At 50.3% G+C, this 23,292-nt stretch overlaps 2 protein-coding genes across 6 annotated transcripts; one reads left to right on the top strand and one right to left on the bottom strand.

The window, feature by feature from the left end:
* Positions 1 to 659: 659 nt before the first annotated feature.
* On the top strand, positions 660 to 18,301 carry AGBL5 (ATP/GTP binding protein like 5). 5 transcript variants are annotated; one of them, XR_004326189.1, is made up of 16 exons: positions 660 to 816; positions 1,968 to 2,228; positions 2,472 to 2,643; positions 2,961 to 3,124; positions 3,686 to 3,863; positions 4,117 to 4,295; positions 4,709 to 5,165; positions 5,657 to 5,826; positions 6,161 to 6,296; positions 6,934 to 7,136; positions 7,690 to 7,904; positions 15,121 to 15,273; positions 16,322 to 16,434; positions 16,738 to 16,784; positions 17,274 to 17,404; positions 17,776 to 17,917. XR_004326189.1 is itself a non-coding variant. In XM_032497216.1 (15 exons), exons 2-15 carry the CDS (start codon positions 2,014 to 2,016, stop codon positions 17,945 to 17,947), a joined length of 2,658 nt encoding a protein of 885 aa, XP_032353107.1. In that variant the 5' UTR covers positions 660 to 816; positions 1,968 to 2,013; the 3' UTR covers positions 17,948 to 18,301. The 5 variants fall into 5 exon arrangements, 3 of the variants coding, with proteins under 3 accessions (XP_032353107.1, XP_032353108.1, XP_032353109.1); XR_004326190.1 differs by lacking the exon at positions 15,121 to 15,273; XM_032497216.1 differs by lacking the exon at positions 16,738 to 16,784 and having other exon boundaries at positions 17,776 to 18,301.
* OST4 (oligosaccharyltransferase complex subunit 4, non-catalytic) lies at positions 18,154 to 19,402 on the bottom strand. Its single transcript, XM_006189708.3, has 3 exons — positions 19,340 to 19,402; positions 19,081 to 19,218; positions 18,154 to 18,404 (listed from the first exon to the last, which is right to left on the bottom strand). The coding sequence occupies exon 2, from the start codon at positions 19,215 to 19,217 to the stop codon at positions 19,104 to 19,106; it is 114 nt and encodes a 37-aa protein (XP_006189770.1). The 5' UTR covers position 19,218; positions 19,340 to 19,402; the 3' UTR covers positions 18,154 to 18,404; positions 19,081 to 19,103.
* Positions 19,403 to 23,292: the final 3,890 nt, after the last annotated feature.

Raw genomic sequence — 23,292 nt, forward strand, 5'->3', positions numbered from 1 at the left:
AATGCAGTTAAGTAGTCAGGGCATAGGTAACCTGTTGTGGGTTACAAGCAAAGGAATGTTAACCTGTGCTTTTAAATAGAGCTTTATTATTGCATATATATAATTATTACATGTGTACTTTAAAAAATCTTGCCCACGGTAAATGAATGTACTGTATTGTGGTGAGTCCAATGGTCAGCGTACACCCCAGAAAAACCTGTAAGGCAAAGGAAAAGAAGCCGACACCAGCTGGGGGATTAGCTCAAATGGTAGAGCGCTCGCTTAGCATGCGAGAGGTAGCGGGATCGATGCCCGCATCCTCCACTTCGTTTTTTTCCCTCGCATTGTAGGATCCCCAAACCTGGGGAGAGCTACTGAACCGGTTGGGTGTGCTGTAGTACACAGAGAAGCTTGGTAGCCAATGATTAGCTTTACACACGGTCCTTTTATTTTGCAGGTGAGTCTTTTCCAATGTCCTTGCTCACTTTGTCTTCTCCTCCTCTGTGTGGGCAGGCCGTTAACCGTCTTCCGAGAAGACGCGGGTGAAGCCCTCACGCCGGTCCTGGGGGCCGAGCCCCCAAGCTGCACAGGATCAGGTACCCGCTAAACGTGCGAGGGAACCCCGGCGTGCTGACCAATGGCAGCAAGCTTTACTGGGCGGGTAGCCAGCTGTCCCCGCGGCCAATAGGCGAGAGACTTCTTGTTTCCTGGCAGAGCGGGGTCCCGGCACCGCGGCGCTCGGGTTTTGTTTGGGTCCTGGGCGGAGGGCCCGGGTGCCGGGGCCCAGGTGGCGCCTCGCTAGCGGGAGAGGGAGCGGGATCACCGGCCCGGAGAGAGGTGAGGGGCTCTGCGTGGAGTGCGGGCCCCGCCGGCCCGGCCCCGCCCCCTTCTCAGCCCCTTTCTGCCCGGAACCCCTCTGGAATCCCACCCCGCCCCACCGCCCGGCTGCCCCACCCTGCCCCTCGGCCGGGCTGTCCCCGGCCCCACCCCCACTTCGGTTGGCCCCACCTCTGACCCCTGCTCCCCGCCTTCCTACCCTCCCTCGAGTGTAGGAGGGCTGCCCCGACCCACCCCATGCCTCCAAACCGGACCCTGCCCGGGGCGAGCTCGGTCCGTGTGTGAGGGTCCTTCAGAGTTGAGGGTCGAGAAGCCACACCCCTGCCCCCAAGTGGGTCTCTATTGGCCACTTTTTTGAGGGGTGCTTAGAACACCTATTACCCACTCAACAACTACCAAGGTAGCTTTTTCAGGGGCTTCAGTGCTTACATGACGGGAGGGGATGGAAATAGACCCAGTACCCTCACTGGAATTGAGCTACAGCCTCCAGGTGAACAAGTGGCTCTGCCCGGTTTCTTTGGCTTGGCCAAGGCCACGCCTGTCTAATTTTCTTCCATAGCAGGCGTTGGGTAGTAACAAAAAGTAAGTACTAGACCTTCCAGGGCTCAGGGGAGCAACAGAAGAATGGTCAGTACTTGTGAGGACAAAGGAGTGGAGAGAGGAAGCTGCCCATTTAAAGTTAGAAACTTGGTTCTCTCCGCTGTGCTCGGCTGGAGAGTGGGAAGCCCATCTAGGAACCAGAGATCGGAATGATCCATCATTCAAGCTGGCCATGTGCTGTGGTGGGTGTATCTTGGCTAGGTTTGGGCAATCTGACCTCTCTAATTGTATTCTGTAATCTTTGGGCTGCAAAGAAGCTTAGAGCTCAGTATTTTTCAACAAACTTAAGCCACTGAGTACTTCATTTTGGAATACACAAGCTGTAGTAAAATAGGGTCCTTTTAGGTCAGTTAAAACCCTTATTGTGGGGACAGAATACTGCTTATTCTTGGCCTTTGCTGGAAGGCTACTTCTACTTTTTCTAATGGGATAGAGCTTCTTGCTTCTTAGGGCACTCCCTGAGAGTAGCTCTTATGTACCCAGAGATACCCAAAGAACTTGTTTTCATGTTTCTTCCCTCTCCTCCCCACCCCACCCCAATTTTTCCCCAGCTCTCAGGGCCTGAGTGGGGCAGGAGGATGCTTTCCCAGCCCCACCATGGAGCTGCGCTGTGGGGGATTGCTGTTCAGTTCTCGCTTTGATTCAGGGAACCTAGCTCACGTGGAGAAGGTGGAATCTGTGTCTAGTGATGGGGAAGGAGTGGCAGGTGGGGCATCAGCCTCCACCAGCAGCATTGCCTCTTCCCCTGACTATGAGTTCAACGTGTGGACCCGACCAGACTGTGCTGAAACAGAATTTGAGAATGGGAACAGGTAAGAGTAGAGTGATGGAGAGGGGAAGAAGAGGGGCTGTCCCCATATCCCTGCTTCCATTAGCCCTTTGACTTAGAGTTTGTGCCAGCACACTACCCTTCCTCCCCCACCCCTCCTCCCTCTCTCCTTCCTTCCCTCCTTTCTAAGCAGCCCTTTCCCAGTCTGGCTTGCTCCACTCTCCCACATAGCCCCTCTCCCATAACTCCATGTGTAATGACCTGTCTCTCTTACTCTGGCACTCAGGTCATGGTTCTACTTCAGTATCCGGGGAGGAACTCCAGGGAAACTCATCAAGATCAACATTATGAACATGAACAAGCAAAGCAAGCTGTATTCCCAGGGCATGGCCCCCTTTGTGCGCACACTGCCCACCCGGCCACGCTGGGAACGCATTCGAGACCGGCCCACCTTTGAGGTAAGTCCTCCGTGAGGAGGAAAGACAGACTTGGGTGCTAAAGGCAGAGGAGAGAAAGGAAAGAGGAGTTCCCTTTGAAACAGAGTGCTGGGCAGGTGGGACGCCAGGTTTTTGTTCCTCTGGTGCCAGCTGGAGTCCAGAATAAGCCCCTGCCTCAGGAAGCCTAGAACGAGCTGGTTGTCACGTGGAGAGTCTCAGAGGGAGGGCAGCTAATAAAGGTGATGAGGGTGTGAGGTCAGTTCTCAGTGACCCCGGTAGGATCTCAGTTCTGACACCGATGGCATGATGGCCCTCCCTCTCCCTCCTCTGCTCCTCAGATGACAGAGACGCAGTTTGTGTTATCCTTTGTTCACCGTTTCGTGGAAGGCCGAGGGGCCACCACCTTCTTCGCCTTCTGCTACCCCTTCTCCTACAGTGACTGCCAGGATTTGCTAAACCAGCTAGACCAGCGCTTTCTGGAGAACCACCCTACCCACAGCAGGTGCCAACCCCATTCTTACTCTTGTCACACAGCCCTGGGCCAGACGGCACCTCTGCTACTCCTGGAACTTGCCCTAAGGGCCCTGAACCAAAACCTCATCTGTTCTTTTCTCTGTACAGAACGTGGGACTTTGGGTACCTTTGATAAATGTCTCTGTGTGACTTTGATCTCAGCATACCACCACTCCACTCCACTCATCCACCTGTCTAGTTTAAACCTCTTAGTATCCCAGCTCCAGAATTTAGCCAGCACTGCCATTGCTCAGCGTAACTTTTATTCCTGCCCCAACAGAGACCAGTTCTCTGTGTCTCTGCAAAGTCATCTATCTTAGGGTGCCATAATCTGGGGAAAAAAATAGTAAGTCCATTCTGTCCTATATACTGCATTCTAGTCATATGGACCCACCCAAATCCTCAGCCTCATTTAACACTGTGAGGGGCAGTAAGGCCCCAGAGGTTAGGGTGCAGGACCAGATGCTACAAATCCTGGGCTCATGACAAGGCCCACCTGTTGACAGGACTTGAGGGGCTTCTCCTGGCTTCATGATTTTTATCCCAACAGCCCCCTGGATACCATCTATTACCACCGGGAGATCCTCTGCTATTCTCTGGATGGACTTCGTGTAGATCTGCTAACGATCAGTTCCTGCCATGGGCTTCGAGAAGATCGAGAGCCCCGTTTAGAGCAGCTATTTCCTGATGTAGCCACCCCCCGACCATTCTGTTTCACAGGCAAGAGGGTGAGTAGGAAGAGCATAAAGGTAGTCCCTTGGCCTGTGCCCAGCTCCAGGCTGAAGGCCATGTTATTGCTCGGCAGTGTGGACACAGCCTCAGCCTGCATTCTGAGGCGAGTGTGATAGCTCCTACTCCGTTTACAGATTCAGCCAGCTGGAAATCCAGTGGCTATTTCCAACTCATCCCACCGCCGTCCCCTCTCTGTTACCGTGGAACATAGAGCAACTGAGCTAATGACTGCTCTCCTCTCCACCTCAGATATTCTTCTTAAGCAGTAGGGTACACCCCGGGGAGACTCCATCTAGCTTTGTCTTCAACGGCTTTCTGGACTTCATCCTTCGACCTGATGACCCCCGAGCTCAAACCCTACGTCGCCTCTTCGTCTTTAAGCTGATTCCCATGTTGAACCCCGATGGTGTAGTCCGGGGCCACTACCGGTAAGAAGCCTCCCCAGCCTGTCTGGATTGTTCCCAGTCCCCTCGTGCCCTGCATCTCAATGAAATGCTGTCGGCCTCTCCTCTTAACTTCTGTACTCCCAGTCCTCCTGCACCCTAACAAGGCCAGATCCATCTGATCGCCCAGTGACCTGAGAAGGCGTGTGAGCCCATCTAGCAGCAGTCTGTAGAAGGAGCAGGGCCAGAATGACTGCAGGCCCGTCTGGTAGAGGGAGCTGTCTTTTAGGTCTCTGCGAGAGAGGCGATAGCTGAGCAGAGGGCCTGTCTGCAAGTCTTTCTTTCCTAATGCAACTTCAGCCTCTCATTTTATAAGTTAGCCTCCTTTTCATCTACCATAGTGTCCCCTTCGCTGGCTCTGCCCTCTAGACCCTGCTTCAGCCCTTGTTTCCCTACAGCACAGACTCGCGTGGAGTGAATCTGAACCGTCAGTACCTGAAGCCTGATGCAGTCCTGCACCCGGCCATCTACGGGGCTAAAGCTGTGCTTCTCTACCACCATGTGCACTCCCGTCTGAACCCCCAGAGTCCCTCTGAGCACCAGCACAGCCCCCATCTCCCTCCTGATGCTCCCTTTTCTGACCTTGAGAAAGCCAGCAATCTCCAAAATGAAGCTCCCCTTGGGCATTCCTCTGACGGGGATAACCCCGACGCCTGGACACACACTGACCCAGCAGAAGAGAAGCCTGGCAGCATGTGGATTATGCCACACCAGTCTGCTGAGGCTGAGCAGCCGGCGCCTGACACCATCCCCCCTAGAGAGAGTGGTGTGGCTTACTATGTGGACCTGCACGGACATGCTTCCAAAAGGGGATGCTTCATGTATGGAAACAGCTTTAGTGATGAGAACACCCAGGTAGGAATCTACAGAATGTCATGTGAGTGTGGGAAGTGTTGCAGGTTAGGAGGTAAAGGTTAGGCCGTGAACAGAGGGAAGGAGCCCTGGCAGGCTGCAAGAAGGAGACAACTTCTGAGTGAGCTTCACCGGGCCAAGAAGAGACAGCAGGGGGCCCTTATGTCTCAGTCGTTACATCAGGCCCTTTGAAAGAGGGTCAAGCTGTCAGTATTGTAACCTCTTCTAGAGTTTGGGAAACCAGGGGAGAAGGAGAATTTTGCATTATTGGAGACAAGAAAAGCTTAAAGAAAGGTAGAATTGTACCTTTCCAATACCTTGAAATAATGTCAAATGTCCAGTGAGAATTTAAGAAACACTGACTACTACTGATGGTCCTGAAGGTATCTGCTGTGTTAAGGCATAGGGCCCCATGCTTGCTGTTGCTTCCTTGCCCTCGTCCCTTCTTTCTCTCTGTCTCTCCTTCTGAGTTGCCTTTTTCCTCTCCCAAACAGGTGGAAAATATGCTGTATCCAAAGCTCATCTCCTTGAATTCAGCCCACTTTGACTTCCAGGGCTGCAATTTCTCAGAGAAGAACATGTATGCCCGAGACCGTAGAGACGGCCAGTCTAAAGAGGGAAGCGGCCGGGTTGCAATCTACAAAGCCTCAGGGATAATCCACAGGTTGGGTGGAAACTGGGATACAGTTGGTGAAATAGCTTCCCAAAGAAAACAATTCCCAGTCTAGGGTATTTGAGGGGCAGGGGATGGCCCAAGTCTTCTCAAAAGACAGACTCACAGTTAGTGTTACTGTCTTTAGTCTGGGATACTAGCTTTTGGGGACCTTCCTAGGAATATGGTAAAGTACCAAAGTCAGTTGCTAGTTGCTGGGGATTAGCACTTTCTACTTGTGTGCACGTTTTCCAGACAATTATCTCTAAGAACACCTAGTCTGTCCCCCACGGTTCTGTCTAGATTCTGTCCAGGCAGGACATTGATAAAGGTCTCTGTGTCTTAGCTACACACTTGAATGCAACTACAACACTGGACGCTCAGTAAACAGCATCCCTGCCGCCTGCCATGACAACGGGCGTGCCAGCCCCCCTCCCCCGCCGGCTTTCCCCTCCAGATACACTGTGGAACTGTTTGAGCAGGTATGAATGCAGGGCATGAGTAGGGAAAGGGGGAACCTCAAAGTCTGGAGAGGCCGTCACTCCTGCTGCCTGACTTTAAGGCCCTCTGAGGAGAGGCTCACCACTATCGCCATCTCACTGCGTGTTTATTTTCCTCAGTTAACAGGCGCAGGCCTCTGACTGTAATGGTATTGAGAGGATGAATAGGCATTACTTCTGCCCCCCCGCCCTGCCACAGAGAATTCCCTAGCACACCTGAGTCACATTCTTGCTTCTGAAATTGACTTCCTCCTTCTGTTGGGTTTGTTCACTCTTGATGACCCCGGTGTAGGAGGCACACCAGGAGAAGGAAGAGCTGTGGGTTCTAGAAGGGATCCAGATGCCTTCACCTGCTGGGAGAACTCCTTCCTGGTGCCAAAAGAAGGCCCGCCTGCCCCTGCTCACGATGGACGAGGGCCCCAGATGGGCGGGTGATGGTTTAGGCAATGGCTGTAAATTCACTTGTGATAAACAACATGGGCACAAGAGTTGGGATACTCATTGAGTAAATTTGAGGCCTGGCTTCCCCTTCCCTTCCACTGTGCTGTGTACCCCAAGCCAACACAGCACCCTGGGTTGGAAGACCAAGACGCTGAGCCAAACCAGACTCCTCCCACAGGTGGGACGAGCTATGGCCATTGCAGCTCTGGACATGGCAGAATGCAATCCGTGGCCCCGAATTGTGCTGTCAGAGCACAGCAGCCTCACGAACCTCCGGGCCTGGATGCTAAAACACGTGCGCAGCAGCCGAGGCCTGAGCACCACTGTGAACACAGGTGTCAACAAGAAGAGAGGCTCTCGAACTCCACCCAAAAGTAACAAGTAAGACCTACAGGGTAGAAGGGAGAAAGGGTATGAAAGGGGAACAGGGCTTTAGAGTGAGGAGTTCCAAGGAATTTGTGTTCCCAACTTCTAAAAGGATTGGAAAAAGGGATCTTCTCCCCTTTTACCTGGAACCACATACTTGCTAGATATCTGAAAAGCAGGCTAGGGGACTCTCTGTTCCAGAGCCCTGCACGAAATCAAATATTGGGGGGTGGGGGCAGGTCTCAGCTTCCAGTGGTGGTTAATGACTGAGGGGTCCAAGGGCAGCACCAAGGCAGTAAGGGGGGATTTACTGGGAGTTAAAGCTGCTCAGGTGGCCCTTATGGCTCTCAGTATCTTGTCTGGAGCAGCGGGTGTATGTGAACAAGGGCTCCCAGCCATCCTAAGATACCGCAGGTTAGATACCTCATCGTGGACACGATTCCCTCCCTGCTCCCTTGGAATGAGTCCCTGTGCTTTTGCATCCCAGAGGTGATGCTTTACTGAGCATGGGGAAGGACTTGAGACAGCCTCCCTGGCCCGGGGTTAACTAGCATCTGCTTCTTTGCAGTGGGCTGCCTGTTTCGTGCACTGAAAATACCTTGAGCCGCATGAGAAGTTTTAGCACTGGCACAAGTGCTGGTGGTAGCAGCAGCAGCCAACAAAATTCTCCACAGATGAAGAACTCCCCCAGCTTTCCTTTTCATGGCAGTCGGCCTGCAGGGCTGCCAGGCCTGGGCTCCAGCACCCAAAAGGTCAGCCACCGGGTGCTGGGCCCCGTCAGAGGTAAGCTAGTCTGGGAGCCCCTGCAGCAGGTGTTCAGTTGTTTGGGGCATTGCTGGGGAAAGTGAGAGCTTGAAGATGCACACTTGGCCTGGGACCAAGGGGTGAATCAATAAAATTAGTTTATAGCAGAATCTGCAGCCTCTCCTGCGACCTTGGTGTTCCCTGCGGCATGAGCTCCAGACGGTACTGTATGTGGCATAGGCGGGAGTCCGGGCTCTCTGGGTTTCAGCACATGCTGGGAGGCAAGGGAGTTTCCAACAAAGGAACACTGGCTAGAGCGGGGCCACGCCGAGACAAGGAGCCTGCGCGTCAAGGACAGGGTTGCTCTGTCTCGTTGGGAACATTGTAGGAAGTGCCTCACCATCCAAATTGCTGCACTGTAGACAGATCGAGAGTCCTATGCAGGGTCTCTATGGGCTGAAATTGTTCCTGGCTTCAGAGCCTGTTCAGAAAGCGTTATCAGAAGGATTTCAGCTCTTCCCAAGAAAAATGGAACAACAGACAGCTTCTGTTCCAGGCTTACAAAGCGGCAGTCTAGCCCCTTCCAGCAGTGGTCATAACTGCTAAACTGTGCCCCTAGGTTTGGCCAAGGAGACCCTGCTTGATAAGACAAGAGATTCTGGGTCAAAATGTATCCCAGAAACAGATGGTTCTTTAGGGGAAAAGAAGAGGAAGGGACTACAGAGCCATTCCTGGGGAGTGGCCTGACCTGGAGCAGGGATACTATTTTGTAGTGCCACTTCTGGAAGTAACACTAAATCGCAAATCAACATTGTATACGGTTTCTGGGCGACATAAATCTTGCCAGAGTATGGAGGCTTACATGCTAGAACAAGCTCTGCTTGTCTCAAGCTGCACTCATCCTTGTTAGCACTTCCCTGCTACTCAGCTCGCATCAAAGCTTTTGATGCAGAGCAGAAACATGCCTTGGGGTCAGGGGCTGTGAAATCTGGCTGCACTAGTTAGAGCAGCCAGAGGAGAGAGAGCAGTGTCCTTACTAGCTTTGACCAGTAAGATATTCTGTCCACGATGGGCACCATAGTTACCTCTACTTATGTTCCAAGCCCTACTCTTTGACAGTCCATCTTCACTGGGAAAGGACACTTTGCATTGTTGTTGATTGGAGGAGAGTATCTAAGCAATAACAATGCCTTATATTTAAATAGCAGTAAACAGTAAACAAAACAGTATCACATATATATTTCATTTAATTCTCATAAGAACACTGTGGGATAGACGGCATTTCCACTTTCCTGATGAGGAAACTGAGGGTGTTTAATGATAACTTGTCCAGGATTGCACAGCTGTTAAGTGGCAGTTATTCAAACTTACATCTTTTCATGCTCCAGTATACCTGAGTTTCCGATCTGAAATCTGGATAGTTATTTCTTCTTTTAATTTCTTTCCCCCTTAACTCATAGTTCCCAGGAAGGAATATCAGCACCGTAAGTTCTCTTTCCCTGACTACAAAAGGGAAATAGTAAAGAGCCTTTTCTAGCCATCATTGGAGGATTCTAGGCAGTCTTTAATCAATATTTTATTAACATCTTCCCTGCCCACCCACTCCCAATGCAGAGTGCTGTATTAAGCTCCTTGAGTGAGAGACATGTCTTCTGTTTCTTTATAACTTCCCCCAAATAACTGATAGAAAATAGGCCTAGACCATATAGAGGAATTCCTGGTTGACTGATCTGAAACTTGATAGGGGACACAGGGCGGTAAACACAGCGTAAAAGCACACACTCATTACAAACAGGGAACTTGGGGAGCCACTGCTGTAGATAAACACAAGAGTAATTACCCAAAGAATGAGCAGTTGAGAAACGGTTTTGAAGAATGGGTGGTGGTATATGGTTTGACAGAACATTCCAAACATGACAGTGATAGCCAGGACCAGAGCTGCTGCGTAGAGAGGACAGGAAGCATGCACACTAGCTAGCTTGAAGGGCCAAGCCCTTCACACAGAAACCAGGGGAAGAGAGGTGGAAGAAGTTCAAATGTCCTGAAAACAAAGATTATGAGTTAACAAGACATATGGCAACAACTGAGCTTCTGAGAATGATGGGAACACAGGATTGGCTTAGGAGAGCTGTCTGTGAGCTGTATACATCAGGCAGGGAGGAGGAGGGGGGATTCTTGCAGTAGTTTATACATGAGATGACTGGTGCCTGTACCAGAGTCTGGAAAGGAGTGATGAATGTACATATTAGAAGCAGAAGTAGCAGGATTCAGTGATGGTGGAAGAAAGATGAATTAAGAGAGCTTCAAGACTATGCTAAAGGAGAAAGTCATGATGACATTAAGACATTGATAGAAGAAAAGTGCTGAGTTTATCTATTTTAGACATGCTTAGATGTCATGGGCTATCTACATGGATACCCCCCACAATCAGAAAAAGGGCCAAACTGTAAAAAGGTGACATCAGGGTTGGATCTGCCAGTCATCCACATACAGGTGCAGGTGAAACCAAGTGAGAAGCTATGTTCCCCCAGAGGAATGAGCTTAAAAGCAGAAACAGAGTTTGAGTTCAGAGACACCCTAAGGACTTGCATAAGTATTTGTAAGAACTAAGAAACTGTCTCTAAAGTCAAAGGATCAAGAAGGTTCCTAATAATACCAAACAGGAATACTTTAAAGAGTTGAAAGATCAGAGCCAGGAATCTTGACTCCTATGTTCTCCTGAGCCTTTGCTGGTGCTAAAATTTTTGCTGCTTCATCTCTTAAAGTTCCTGATTGTGACTCCAGGATGGGAGACTGGCCCTGCTTGGGATAGGGACCTGTGATGCATACTGTGGTATTTGAACTTGGCATCTTCAACTAACCCTTGGAAAAACTTGTTTATTTTGTTTGGTGTGATTTGTCCTGTGCTGTAGCCATTTCCTTGGTTCCACACATCTGGGTCCTTCGCCCATGCCATGTCAAGGCATACTTTTGTCTTCCAATATAGAAAGAACACAACCCTCATATCTCTAAGATCTAACCATAAAACAACTATAAATATACTTTCCAAACCCAAAGATTAGGATTGTGTTAAAGTTTTTCACTTGTGAACTTACTTGTAAGAAAATTTCCACTAATGTATATAAATTATATCACATTTAATTAATGACTCTCCTTTATTGGCTAGAACAAAACATGAGATTGGGCTATCCAGAAAATTTGAGAGTAGAAATTTCAGAAAAGATCTAGGTAGCCCAGCCAAAAGCTTAGGGCAGAGATTCAGGGAACTAGTCTGGCAGGTTCTGTCCTCAGAGGTTGGGGGATGACATTTTAGAAAGTCAAAAAGTAGCTAACTTGGGGTGAACAGGAATGTTGCTGGGGAAGGAGGCTGGAAGCCTGAGTAAGCTTTGCCTCCCAGCACACCCCTGACATTAGTGCCAGGATCTTCTTTACCTTATTCTTCCCCTGCTCCAAAACAGGCCAAGAACCACCTTCCCAGACTCATGGTCAAGTTCTTGTCTGTAGGCCTCAGAAGTGCAGATGAGAGACCACTGGGGAATAGCTAACGTAACAGCTGAAGTCTGCAAGATACTGGTGTAAAAGCAGATGCAGACAGCTCAAAGGAGGACCTGCTGGGGAGAGGGCAGGTAGTAAACCAGCTTCTCCTGTTAACTGTGTTGATAAAAACAGGGCAGGGACTAGAGTGAGGCCAGTGAGGGGCTCAGGACACACAATTTCACTAGCTCTCAGGGTCGGGCAAGGGCGTCCTTAATTGTACCCTAGGTGCCTCATTCACTTCATCCTAATCCTGGCCCTGGATTCAAGCAAGTCTTAATAACTGAAACTCATTCCCTGGCCCTCTACCCTACCCATTGGGATACTGGTGTAAAAGACCAAAGGCGTAAGTGTACAGGCGGGAGCCTTTGGCTGTCAGCCTACCACTGCCACTCCCTCCCAGCCCCTGCACTTAAAGCTGAGGTTACTAGAATTCCTCCCTGGCCTCTGTGATGCCTGGTCTCAGCTGACGGGTAGCTTTTGGTAGAGCAGCTAAAGTCCAATGGTGAGTGGAGTTTCCTTTGAGAAGTGAGTCAAAGGACATAGGAGAAGGGCCTTCTGCACCATGACCACTTTTACTTTTTCCACTGCAAGAAAGTTTCATATTAAATAATGGATTAAAACATATTTGACAGCAGGAAACATCTCCTAATACATCTGTTTATTCCCTTAGCACCTAGCACCATACTCGGGACTTATTAAATGATCAGCAAATATTTGTTGAACAAGTAAAAGGCAAGAATTGGGAGCAGAATGAAGGTCTCACCTGTCCACCTGTCAGAGGGCATAAATTGGGTCTGCAATCATCCTAGGGATCCAGTGGGATCTGGGTTGCTACCTGTAGGGACAGTTCTAAAGATGTTTCAGGGGGCTGATGCAGGACCTAGGCGCAAGTTACATAACTGCTCCTCTGAATTGTGAGCCCTTAGAATATCCATTCTGACTTATACAATGGTGAGGTCAGTCTGGCTCTACGTCTCAGACCTCCACCCCCGGACTGTCCTGCCACTCCCAAATGGAACCTATTGCTAGTTACCATAAAACACCATCTCACAACCTCTGGACGCAGAGCTGGTCATACCATCACTTGTGCTCAGCCTTAAGCTGCTGTTTCTATAGCTTAGAACCAAGAAAGAAGAGAGTTGCGGCTCCTCTCTTTAATTCTTGTCTCAATGGGGACTGAGTAGGCCTGGATTATACTAGCGCCCAAAAGTCAAAACATGAGAAACTGGGCTGTGCTTACACTGCCAAATTTACAGGAAGGCCCAGCCAGATCTTAAGACAGTCTTTTAAGTGATGATTGAAATGCTGTATTTTCATGCCTTACACTTTTCAGACCTGGCCTTTCCCCGAAACCAGACCTTATCTCCTATCCTGAAACTCTTTGAGGGCAGGATTCCTGAGTTGTATCCCGTTATCTTTCCCATGATCCCCACATTTCACACTGACATTTTTTACATTATTTGCCTGTTTTGCTTTGTACCTTCTTGAGCATTACTCAGTTTCTTACTAGAACCTACAAATGTCCCAGAGGCCTTCATTCACTTTCTTGCTTGCTCTCCATCACATTCTTTCTTGGGGGTGGAGTGAGGCTTCATCCCTTAACATGGTTTCAGCATGCTTCTGTGTATAGGTATTTCTCACATCATCTAGAAGCCTGTTATTTCCCCTTCTGACATAAAGTTCATTATTTCTGCCTGCTGTACACAATCACTTGACATCATCTTGACATCCCTGTTTTAACCAAAGAATCAGCCAGGTCTGGGCTCTACAGTACCTCTAAATCATTGGTAGTGGGTAATGTTTCAAGTTTTTTGAGTGTGGCCATGAATCTGACTTCTGTTATTACTAGCCCCCCTACCGGCCCCCTAAGAGCTGGTTGTTTTTGACTCCTGGCTATGGTCTTAGACTCTAACTGGTACCCAGCACCTCAGCAAACTCAAAGCTAGAGCAGCTTCCATCGTGAGATCTTTCCCTTTCTTCTAGTCTTTATTCATTCAAGTATCAATTTTTAAAAATTTGGTTTGGGATCCTCCAGAAGTCACCTTGTCACTGCTAGTGTAGCCAGACAAGATGAAGTTACTGTCACCTACTTCCTAGGCCGGAGGCTTTTCACATGTAACACATGTTGCTTTTAGGCATTAACTGGCATCCTGGAACTGTTGTCAAATTCAGCTCCACAAAGGTTAATAGCTCATTTGGTCTGAGAGCATTTGGTACCTGCTGTCCCTCTGTGATAAGGACCTGCCAAGCCTCAAAGCCTCCCTCCCCCGTCTAGTCACCATCTACCCGACTGGGACCCCACCATTTGGAACCTGTAGCAGTGAGGCTGTAGCCACAAATAGACCAGGACAGCTACCCCATAGAGTATAACCATATGCCCTTAGTCAGCTCATGGTCTACACTGGGTGTCTGCTATCTGGGCAAACAAAACGTTTACTAAAGTCTCTGGTTTTCCAGGCAGTACTTTATAGGCACTGGGATATACAGTATTGGAGAGGACAAGGTCTCTACCCTCAAGAGACTCAAGTTCCAATGAGAATATTAGTTAACATATATTGAGCACTTCCTGTGTGCCAGGACTATTGTAAGTACTTTACATGTACCAACATTTAATTAAGAAGACAAACCATAAACAATTACTAGCCAACTGAACAAAGGACAATGAAAGAAGATGGAACAATTAGTTCTACTGTTAATGCTCAAGGACACTTCACAGAGGTGACATTTGAGATGGGACATATAAGAAGTCCAGGGTTTCACTAGAAGAGGAAGCAGACAATGTAGAGGAACCACACAGCTAGTAGCCACAGAGGCTAGAGCAGAGGATGTGAAGGATCAAGTCAGCATCCTACTAAGGATGTGCAGACTGGAACCAGAGTGGGCAGGGCTTTGAATGCCGTATTAAAAGGTTTAGACTTAATCACTTAAAACACCTTCAGTATCTCCCCCTTGCCTGAGCCAAAATGATTTTTGTTCAGGTCTGCATTTTAGAGTAATAATGTCTGGCATCTGTGTGAAGGATGGATTGTAAAAGGGAAGAGATTCAAGCTAGGGAAACCAGTGGGGAATTTTTTTCAAAAGCCTGGATGAGAGATAAAGACCTGTATCTAGACATGGGCAAGGGAGAGTAAAGGAGGAATTCAAGTGAAGGCAGAAGTAGAATTGAAACAAGATTTCTAGAAGATTCTTCACCAAAATGGGGAGAACAAAAGAAAGGGAGGAGAAAACGAATTTTGTTTGGGTCATGAGAGACTGCCAGTAGAAACACCCAGTAGAGGTTAGAACTGCAGTTCAGGAACGAAGGGCTAGAGGGAGACTTGGGAGTTTTGAGCATGGAGAGCAAGAGAGGACCAAGGATAAATGGTGGGGACCACTGACAGTTAAGGAGCAGGGCAAGTAGTTGAAGAGGAGCAGTTAGAGGTAAGAGGAGAACCTAGGAAAGCCAAGCTCTAACTTATATTCCAGAAGGATGAACTGGTGGGTGAGTAGTTGGTCAGCTACAGAGAGGTGAAGTAGGATGAGGGCTGGATGAAAACTGGATAGCTGGAATAAATTATTAGCTGTCATTCTATCCAACTTAGATTTACTTCAGAAGAGGAATGCTGGTGTGATGACAAGCTTGAAAACCAGCATCTTCTGACCAAGGAGAGCCAGTGGGGCAGTGGAGTGACAATGCCTCTTACTTGCCCTTTTATCTGCTTATGTCCCTTCCACTCAGAGCCCCGAAGCCAGGACAGGAGACGGCAGCAGCCACTGACCCATCACCCTACATCAAGCAGCCTGGCCCCATCCCCAGCTCCTGCTAGTTCTAACCCAGTCTCTTCACACAGCATGGGCTCCTGCCTACTGCCCAATTCACTCAGCATAGCAGGTCTGTACCCACTGCCGCTGAAATCTGGGTTGGCCAGCCTCCTTCCTTTCTTACCTCCCAGGGCGTAGACCAGGCTCCTGACTAGGCTTGAGGAAACCTCTGCTGCCACGTGACCTGGACCTCCTTCTTGACTTGATGTAATGCAGGCCACTCCAGACCAGGGGCATCAGTTATCCTCCTGGATTATCCTAAACCCCTAACATTGATGCCCTTGTACAGGAAGCTGGGGTTTAATGAACATCTTTGTATAATAAAATAAGAGTTACCATTTATTGAGTGTTTGCTATTTGGCAGGCACTGCTCTAAGCACATTATCTTGTTTAATCTTTACTTTTACAGTTGAGGAACCTGAGGACTTCTCCTACCTGCTCTTATTCAAGCTCCCTGACTCCAAGAGCTGGGCAACATTAGACAAAACTGAAGAATGAAAAAAAGCATAGGCCTTTCACGTGTCATCACTGCAAATGTTATATGACCATATCATCCATACAGAGCCTAGGTCATCTGCTCTCCTTTTAAGTTGTGTGAAGGACTGGACGGGAATGATTTCTAAGACTCCAGTCTAACATCTTCTACCTCCCTCAGAGCCTACCACTCCCAACCTGTTAACCAGTCTTGGGTACTGCTCACTTGATCCTCACATGCTTACATATATGACTGTGATAACTCTAAGGTCTATAAATTCAGAGCAGTTCAGCTTGAGTGGGCTCTGATTTAAGCTCCAAGGTGCTGGTCCACCCCTTGGACCAGATTAGAGCATGTCATGCTTCTCAGTCAGGGGCAATTCTGCTGACTAGAGGATATTTAGTAACGTCTGGAGAGATTTTGGTCATTACAGTGGGGAGAGGGGAGGGGAGGAAATGCTATCTACTGGGTAAAGGCCAGGGATGCTGCTGAATATCCTAAAACACACAAGGCAGCCGCCCACAACAAAGAATTATCCATCCCCAAGTGCCACTATTGCCAATATTGAGAAAACCTGATCTAAAGGAAGTTACCTCCCTTTCTCCATGGCCCCATCCTGATACCAGTTTCCTTTGTTCCCTAGGGAGCAGCTGCTCATTCCTGTCCTCAGGGGACAAGCCAGAAGCTGTCGTGGTGATTGGGAAAGGTCTGCTAGGAGCTGGACCTCGGATCCCCTGTATCAGGACCCGACTGCAGGTAACATTTTGGGTCTTTCCCCAGTCCCCAGCATAACAACTCTGGCAGAGCCCAGCAAGGCGCTGTTTACCTGGGTAGTGGAAGGGAAAACCCCTAGCACTGCTTTACACCCACTCCCCACAACTACAGCAGAGAGCTGCTCTGATGCCTGAGTGTCTGTCTGTCCAGTGTCCCCCGTCTCCTTCAGCCGGGACTCTTGCTTGCTTCCAACCCCAGTATCCCTGCCAGATACACCCTAACCTCAGCCTGCTAGCTTTGGCTTTGCCTGCCCCTGCCCTTAGCTTCTCCTCTCTTTCTGCCCAGACCTGCCCGAGGAGAGTTCCCGCCAGGAGGGGTCCCGGATTCCCCAGGTAACACATCTGGTTGCTGCTCCTAGGAACAGCCATGCCACCAACTCCAATTCAGTCCAGATCCCCAGGCTAGGTTGGCTAAAGTTGGGTACAGGCAGAAGCTGACTGGATGGGTGAAGCTTAAGGTACTCTGGCAGGGGCTGAGACACAGAAGGCTCTGAGGGAGATTTACTAATCCTCCATTTTTCCACACAGTGCTTTACTCAGCCAGATCTTGGCCATGGTATAGCCGTGGTGCTTAAATGCTGGGTCCTTTTGCCTCCCTTAGTTCAGAAAGGCTTGGAGTATTCATAGACTGAACCCCACAGTTTTCTAGCTATTATCCTGCCTTACCCTGTCAGCTAGGAACAGTGCCCAGGAATTCAAGGTCCCAGTACCCATGTTGACCCCAGTACTACACTCATACATGTGGAAACTCTAGAAGTAAACTTTGAAGCAAAAGAGTTCATGGAAGAATCCAGCCTCTTATCCCACGCCCTGTCCACACAGGCTAGGCCCAGGTTGGGCCGGGGCTCACCGCCGACTCGCAGAGGGATGAAAGGCTCTTCTGGCCCCACATCCCCTATCCCTCAGACCAGGGAGAGCAATGAGCCGGAGCTGGGACCCCGCTCTGCACCACGGTGAGCACCGGGGTCCAGTCCCTCACCCCACCTCTCACTTCTGGCCCCTCAACTTCATTTCTACCATTCAGAATCATTTTCTTCCTTCCCTACTCCCTTTGACCACAAAAAGACTAAATGTGCTTTCATTAAGAATCTAGTCCCTGATTTTTTTCCCCTTGTTCCCTCAGTCTTCACTACAGCGGACAAGAAAACAACCTCTAGTTAGGGCCTACGGCCTTGGAGCTGGCTGGTTCCAGGATCGGTCCACTGTGCAGTACTCAAACTGCCTGTCCTCACCTATCCTGCCTCTCTCATCTCCCAGCCCCTGGCTAACAGATCAGAAGGGCAGAGTTTTCACAACCCTGATTCCTCTCTTTTCTCTATTGCAGGCTGCCCCAGGCCAGGCCCTCACGGCCCCGCTCCGCCCCTGCCTTTTCTCCTATTTCCTGTAGTCTGTCAGACTCCCAGTCCCGGATTTGTTACAGCAGGGGGCCCTTGAGCCAAACAGAGGTTTGCTTCGTCCCTAAATCTCCCCCACTCACTGTCTCTCCCCGGGTCTGATGTCTTGACCTTCATGCCCAGGATACAGTCCCAAGATGGGGAACACACTGAGAAATGTGCTAGTCTCGTTCCTCAGCTGCTGATTCCACGTGACAACCATAACTCCTTGGGACACCAGCCACAGTGTTCTGAGGCATTGCAGAGCATCACCCTGAGACAGACAAAGCAGGGACTTGCCACCCCTTCCCTCCCTCCACAGCACAAGATTTTGGGACCACAAAGAAAACTATATTTTTATATTGAGGGGAGGGAGTAGAAAAGAAAGAAGCCCCTATACTGGGCCCTAGTCAGTGGCAGCTTCTTGTTCCATAGGGTTAAGGAAGACTTTGAGGAAATAAAAGTTGTTTGGGAAAATCCAGGTGTGGTTGCTTTGTATGTTGTGATGGGCAGAAGGGATGAAGTGAAGTGTGAAGGCCCCTCACACCCTCCATCTTGCCTCAGACTATGTCCTGGAATCCTAGAAAAGAGGGGGAAAGACCTGAGGTAAGGAAAATGCTGCAGCTTTCTTCTGGGGTAATCTTTCAAGAATCAACTCCCATCCAGCCTGTTCCCCCCTACAATTTTACAGTTCTGACCCACACTTACGGTTGGTTTCCAAACCTTTCACACAACTCCTCCCCCTCACACACCCCCTTCTTCTTTGACTTCGGTCAGCAGTAGCCAATCCCTAAATCAGTGCCCCCTGTCACTGAGCATGGAAATTATCTATCTTTACAATCCCTCACAAAAGAATTATGCCTAAATAAAAACCTAAACAACTTTGGAAAAGTGAGGACTACTTAAGAACCCAAATCTTCATACTTGTATGGCATCTTCAGTGTCTATTTCTTCGCATGTCAGTGCCTCCTTGTACCTACACTCCCAACTTGGTCATCTGGGGACCATATGAAGATGGGGACTGAGGGGGTTTAGGGAACCCACCCCTGTTGTAGCAGGGAGCAGTTTAAGACGGGGGGGGGGGGGTGGCACCGCAAGACACTCCCTACTCTGTGCGGACAAAGGGGCCCAGTTCTGGGCTGTTAACATGCTTGGCCCAACACTTTTCTGATTTGAAGTTTCGAACCCTGCAGGCCCTGACGCGGCCTCGCCACTCCACTCTCCGGGGGCTGGGCGCTACAGCCCCGGACCGTTACCTGGGGCGGAGAAAGCGCCACTTTCATTCCTGCTTCTTGGGATTGTTGACGGCCACGTAATGATAGAGAACGACAAGCAGGAAGAGCGACACGCCCAGCATGTTGGCGAAGATGGCGAGCTGCACGTCCGTGATCATGCTGCGAAGAGAAGGGAATGTGCCTAGGACCAGCGCATTCCTCGCCCAGACCCAGACCTGTCCTCGCCCCCCTGGTTCAACCACGGCCTATGGGCCGTGGCCCGCGCCTGCGTGCCTCTCACCTGATCAGCTCCGCTCTGCTCCGACGCGGTCTGCGCGCTAGCTCAAGGTAGGAGACCTGAACCGGAAGTTTGCAGCGCCAGCCCAGTCGCAAACCAGGCACTTCCGGCCGTGCGGCTCGGCCAGTACGGGCTCTCTAGCCCTGCCGTCTCGCCTGCTCCCGCGCGAGGGGCGGGGTCTCGGGTGGGGCTGTGGAGGGACGGGCCGTCGTAGGGGGCCGACGGGCAGCGGAAGCGCGCCCTGAACGCAGCGCGGCGCAGCTGGCTGCAGCTGGCGCGGCGGAGAACGCTGCTAGTGGTGCTGTGGCCGCCTCCCGGGAGCCAAGGAGTGTGCTACAGCAAGGGTTCGGCGGCGGGTCCTGGCGGGAGGCTCGGCATGACCCTAGACTCCAGTCCCCCTTTTTGTCCCGGCGCCCCGCGCTGCTGCCCACCCTTCGCTTCCCCTCCCGGCCCAGCCAGGTGCTTCCTTTGCGCCCGCCCCCAGGGTCCCCTCCCTGGCCGGGACGGCGGAGAAAGGGATGAGAGGCGGCGCAGAATGGGGACAGGGCTGGGGCGGCCGGGTGCCTCTCCTCGGCGCCAGCCTTTCTGCCCCACATCTGCCAAGTAGAGCGATCCTGCCTGTGATCTGACCGGTGCCTCCTTTACCCGAACTCCCTCCCTCCATCCCACCCCTAGAGGTAGGCGTAGGAAATTGGGCGGACCCTCCCGGAATCAAAACCCAAAACGTGGGACTTTGGCCAAGTGGGAAATCACCCCCGGATATGAGGGAGGGGGAAGGGGAGGAAGGGCTGGGACTGGCAAGAGGGGTTGTGTGGGTTAGAAGCAGAGTGGGCCACCGAGGAGAAAAAAGAAAGATAACTGTGGGTAGATGTCCTAGAGTCTCTGGTGAGGGGAGAGGCACTCCGGCTCTACAACCCTCTGCCCAGCCAGAACCTACTCCCCCCTCACTCCTTGCTTTCCCTCAGCTTCACCATAAAAGGGAACGGCACTGAGCCAGGCTGGGGCCGGGGGCTGGGCTGTTGCTCTGGAGCTGTCAGGGGTAATGGAAGCCAGTTGCTTTGCGGTAGAGGGGGGCCAGGGCTCAGGGGACGCCTCTGCTTCTCTGAGCCAAAGAAAACTACAGGAGCTGCTATAGGGCTGGAACAGCTGGGTAAGGGGACTGACTTACTGCCTGTGTGCACTATGAGCTAAGGGTGCACTAGCCGGGAGGGGGCTTCCCCAGCCTAGGACCATCAGCAGTTTGTTCTCCATGCTCCAGCCCAGTGACTCCTAAACTCAGTCTTTGCCTTTAGCAGTCTGTAATTCCCCTGGACTCCACTTACTCATCCTCCAGCCCCCACCCAGTTTTTCCCCAGAGGTTTCCTATTTAAAATCCCAAGCCTATGTCCCCTCCACATTAACTGTGAAACCCCAGCCATGTACTCCCTCATGTGTCCCTCAGTGAGCTGTCTGTTTCCAGCTCTGCTCTAGGAGAATGAGGGTCTAGGTCTAAAGGATTACACACATTATGCTTTGGATCCCCTGGAAATTTGAAGCAGATCTAAGTGCAACCAGACGTTTAGATCTACTGTTGAAACAGAACTGGACCCTGGAAAGTAGACTTTCTAGGCTACAAATGACGTGAGGGAAGGCCTTGGAAGTGCTTCAGCTTTCCAAGGCTGTCCTGAAACCAACTGACCCAGGTGCAAAGTAAACTAGACTGTTAGAGCTGAAGGTCACTTTATAAAGAAGGAAACTGAGGCCCAGAAGGTAATTGATTTGACCAAGTTTCTACAGATGGTTAGAGACAGTGTCACCTGATCTTTCCTCTGTTTCACATTCCGTGTCAGACTGTCAACTCAATAGGTTGTCCTAGGGTCAGGGCCAAGCGGAAAAGGATTTGTTTTGGAACCATCCATAAGTGTCCTTCCCCTCCCAGAACTTCCTGTGCCTAGGTCAGGGAGTCTTTATCAGCCTTGAATGGGTCATTTGGCCGAGTGCCTGGAGGAACATTTTAACCCAGTTAAAAATGGTCTTCAGGACTAAACTAGACTCAGCTAAGAACTAGCAATCTTGAAAAAAGCTTGGGTGGAAAAATGTGGGAGAGGAGACAGACGAAGCCTCATCTTGGGGGGAATTAAGGGAGAGAGAGGATATGGGGGTGCAGGAGACACATGTGGAGCTTAATCTCTGATTAGTGTGACATTTTCAAGGAGGAGACATGTGGTCAGGATTAGGCTCAGGAGTGAAAAAGCAACAAGACCTGGAAAAAGGGGACTGGGCACGAGTCCAGGGAGGCTGGCTCCTAAAGTACCTGTGGGAAGGATTGGAAGGAAAAGGAAAATGTGTACATTTGTGGATGAGTGGACTTTTGGTCAAGAGTCCCCACAATCTTGAGTTCCCATCTGGGTTTGCATGACCCAAGGCCCAATTCATATTAGTCCCCCTTTTTCCTTCCAGTATTCAGTCTTCTGACAGAGGGCTACAGACATAGAAGTGCTCCTTACTGCTTGTGCCCCTGGCTGTCCTGGCCCCCTGCACATGACCTCATTGCTCAGTCAGTGATGGTTGACAGAAGGAGTTAGTTGCCTGGTATAGCCAAGATTCCCCATTGGCACTAGACCCTTGGAAATCTCCTGTCTTGGAGAGGTTATAAACCAGATCTTGTCCTAGTGCCCCAGGGACTCAGCCTTTTTTGGTCTCAGGAATTCTCTTGCCAGTTGCTTTGGAAATCTGTGGCTGCCTATCATCCCCCACCACCGCCACCATGACATTCTCTCTGACCTTAGTCTCCATTGTGCCTGTTCGCCCAGCACCTCAGGCCTCCCCAGTGAACCCAGGGTCACTGATTTCTTTGAGATCTCATAAACGTCATGTCAGCCCCTAAGTCTTGGCTCCTAATCACAGGACTAAATGAAATGCAACCTACTGCAATTATATGTCAAAGCCAACATATTTCAGTTGACACACTTAAAATACAACAGATTTTTCAACTTAAGGGTTCAGGCAAAGGAATGGGTGACAACTGGGCAGTGACAAGATGGCTAGGATGACTTTTCAGGTTGCCAGAGACCCTTGAAGGGAGAGAAAAAGGGGACAAGCAGAGAAAGCAAACCCACAGCAGCAGCCAGGGCAACCTGGAGGGATAGAGGGTTGGCTCCTTGCCGGAGCCAGGGCCAGGGCCAGGGCCGAGAACTGATGCGGAGACCAGAGACGAAGCTGCAGCCTTCCACTGTCAGCGACTTTCAATCAGGATCTTCCAGGACCATTACCTTCAAGTCTCCCTCCATGCTGATCCCCACACCTCTAAGGGACAGCCACAAAATTCCATTTCTGTTGGTTCCAGTGTTTACTTTCACCATCCTGTCTTTTCATCAACATTTCTCCCAGTCATCGGGATCATATTCTGCGCCATAGGACCTCTGAGGCAGATCACTCAGAGTCACATTGAAGATTTGGTGGCATCCATTCTCATGGCTGCCAACTATTGCCCTGCAAATGGTTCCCAGAATCAAAAACCACATTGCTAACCATCTCCTGGATGTTTATTTCCATCAAGATATGTTACTCTCATCTTAAACTCAAGATGCCCAAACTAAAACCATCTTTCTTTCCTTCAAACCTGCTCCTCTTCTCGACTTATCCATCCTGGCTCAAATTCTGGAATCTTCTTCTCTGGTGTCTCCCTTCTTCTGGTCCCTCACTACCCAGGCAGTCACCAAGCAGTCACAGCCTTCTCTTCCAAGTCTACATCACTTCCCAGTGTAAGATTTAGAAGGAACCTGAGATGACAGACAGCAGACCCCCACTGGAGTCGAGGGATTTGCTCAAAGTAATAACACTACTTAGAGCAGAAGCTGGAACCAGCATCCTTGTGCCCTAACACCCTGCGCATTGCTCTTGCTGAGAATATCTTCTTTCTGCATTTGTATCAACCCCCTACTCAAAAACTTGTAACCAGTTATCTGAGCCTCTCC

Source organism: Camelus ferus, chromosome 15 (genome assembly GCF_009834535.1).
Source record: "Camelus ferus isolate YT-003-E chromosome 15, BCGSAC_Cfer_1.0, whole genome shotgun sequence".
Classification (NCBI taxonomy): Eukaryota; Metazoa; Chordata; class Mammalia; order Artiodactyla; family Camelidae; genus Camelus; species Camelus ferus.

What these genes read in the sequence shown, in the direction of transcription:
- AGBL5 (XM_032497216.1), top strand. Translation starts at nt 2,014, where the DNA reads ATGGAGCTGCGCTGTGGGGGATTGCTGTTCAGTTCTCGCTTTGATTCA. An exon ending in GAGACCGGCCCACCTTTGAG is followed by an intron (nt 2,644 to 2,960) that starts GTAAGTCCTCCG and finishes TCTGCTCCTCAG; the next exon opens with ATGACAGAGACGCAGTTTGT. An exon ending in GTAGTCCGGGGCCACTACCG is followed by an intron (nt 4,296 to 4,708) that starts GTAAGAAGCCTC and finishes GTTTCCCTACAG; the next exon opens with CACAGACTCGCGTGGAGTGA.
- OST4 (XM_006189708.3), bottom strand. Translation starts at nt 19,217, where the DNA reads ATGATCACGGACGTGCAGCTCGCCATCTTCGCCAACATGCTGGGCGTG.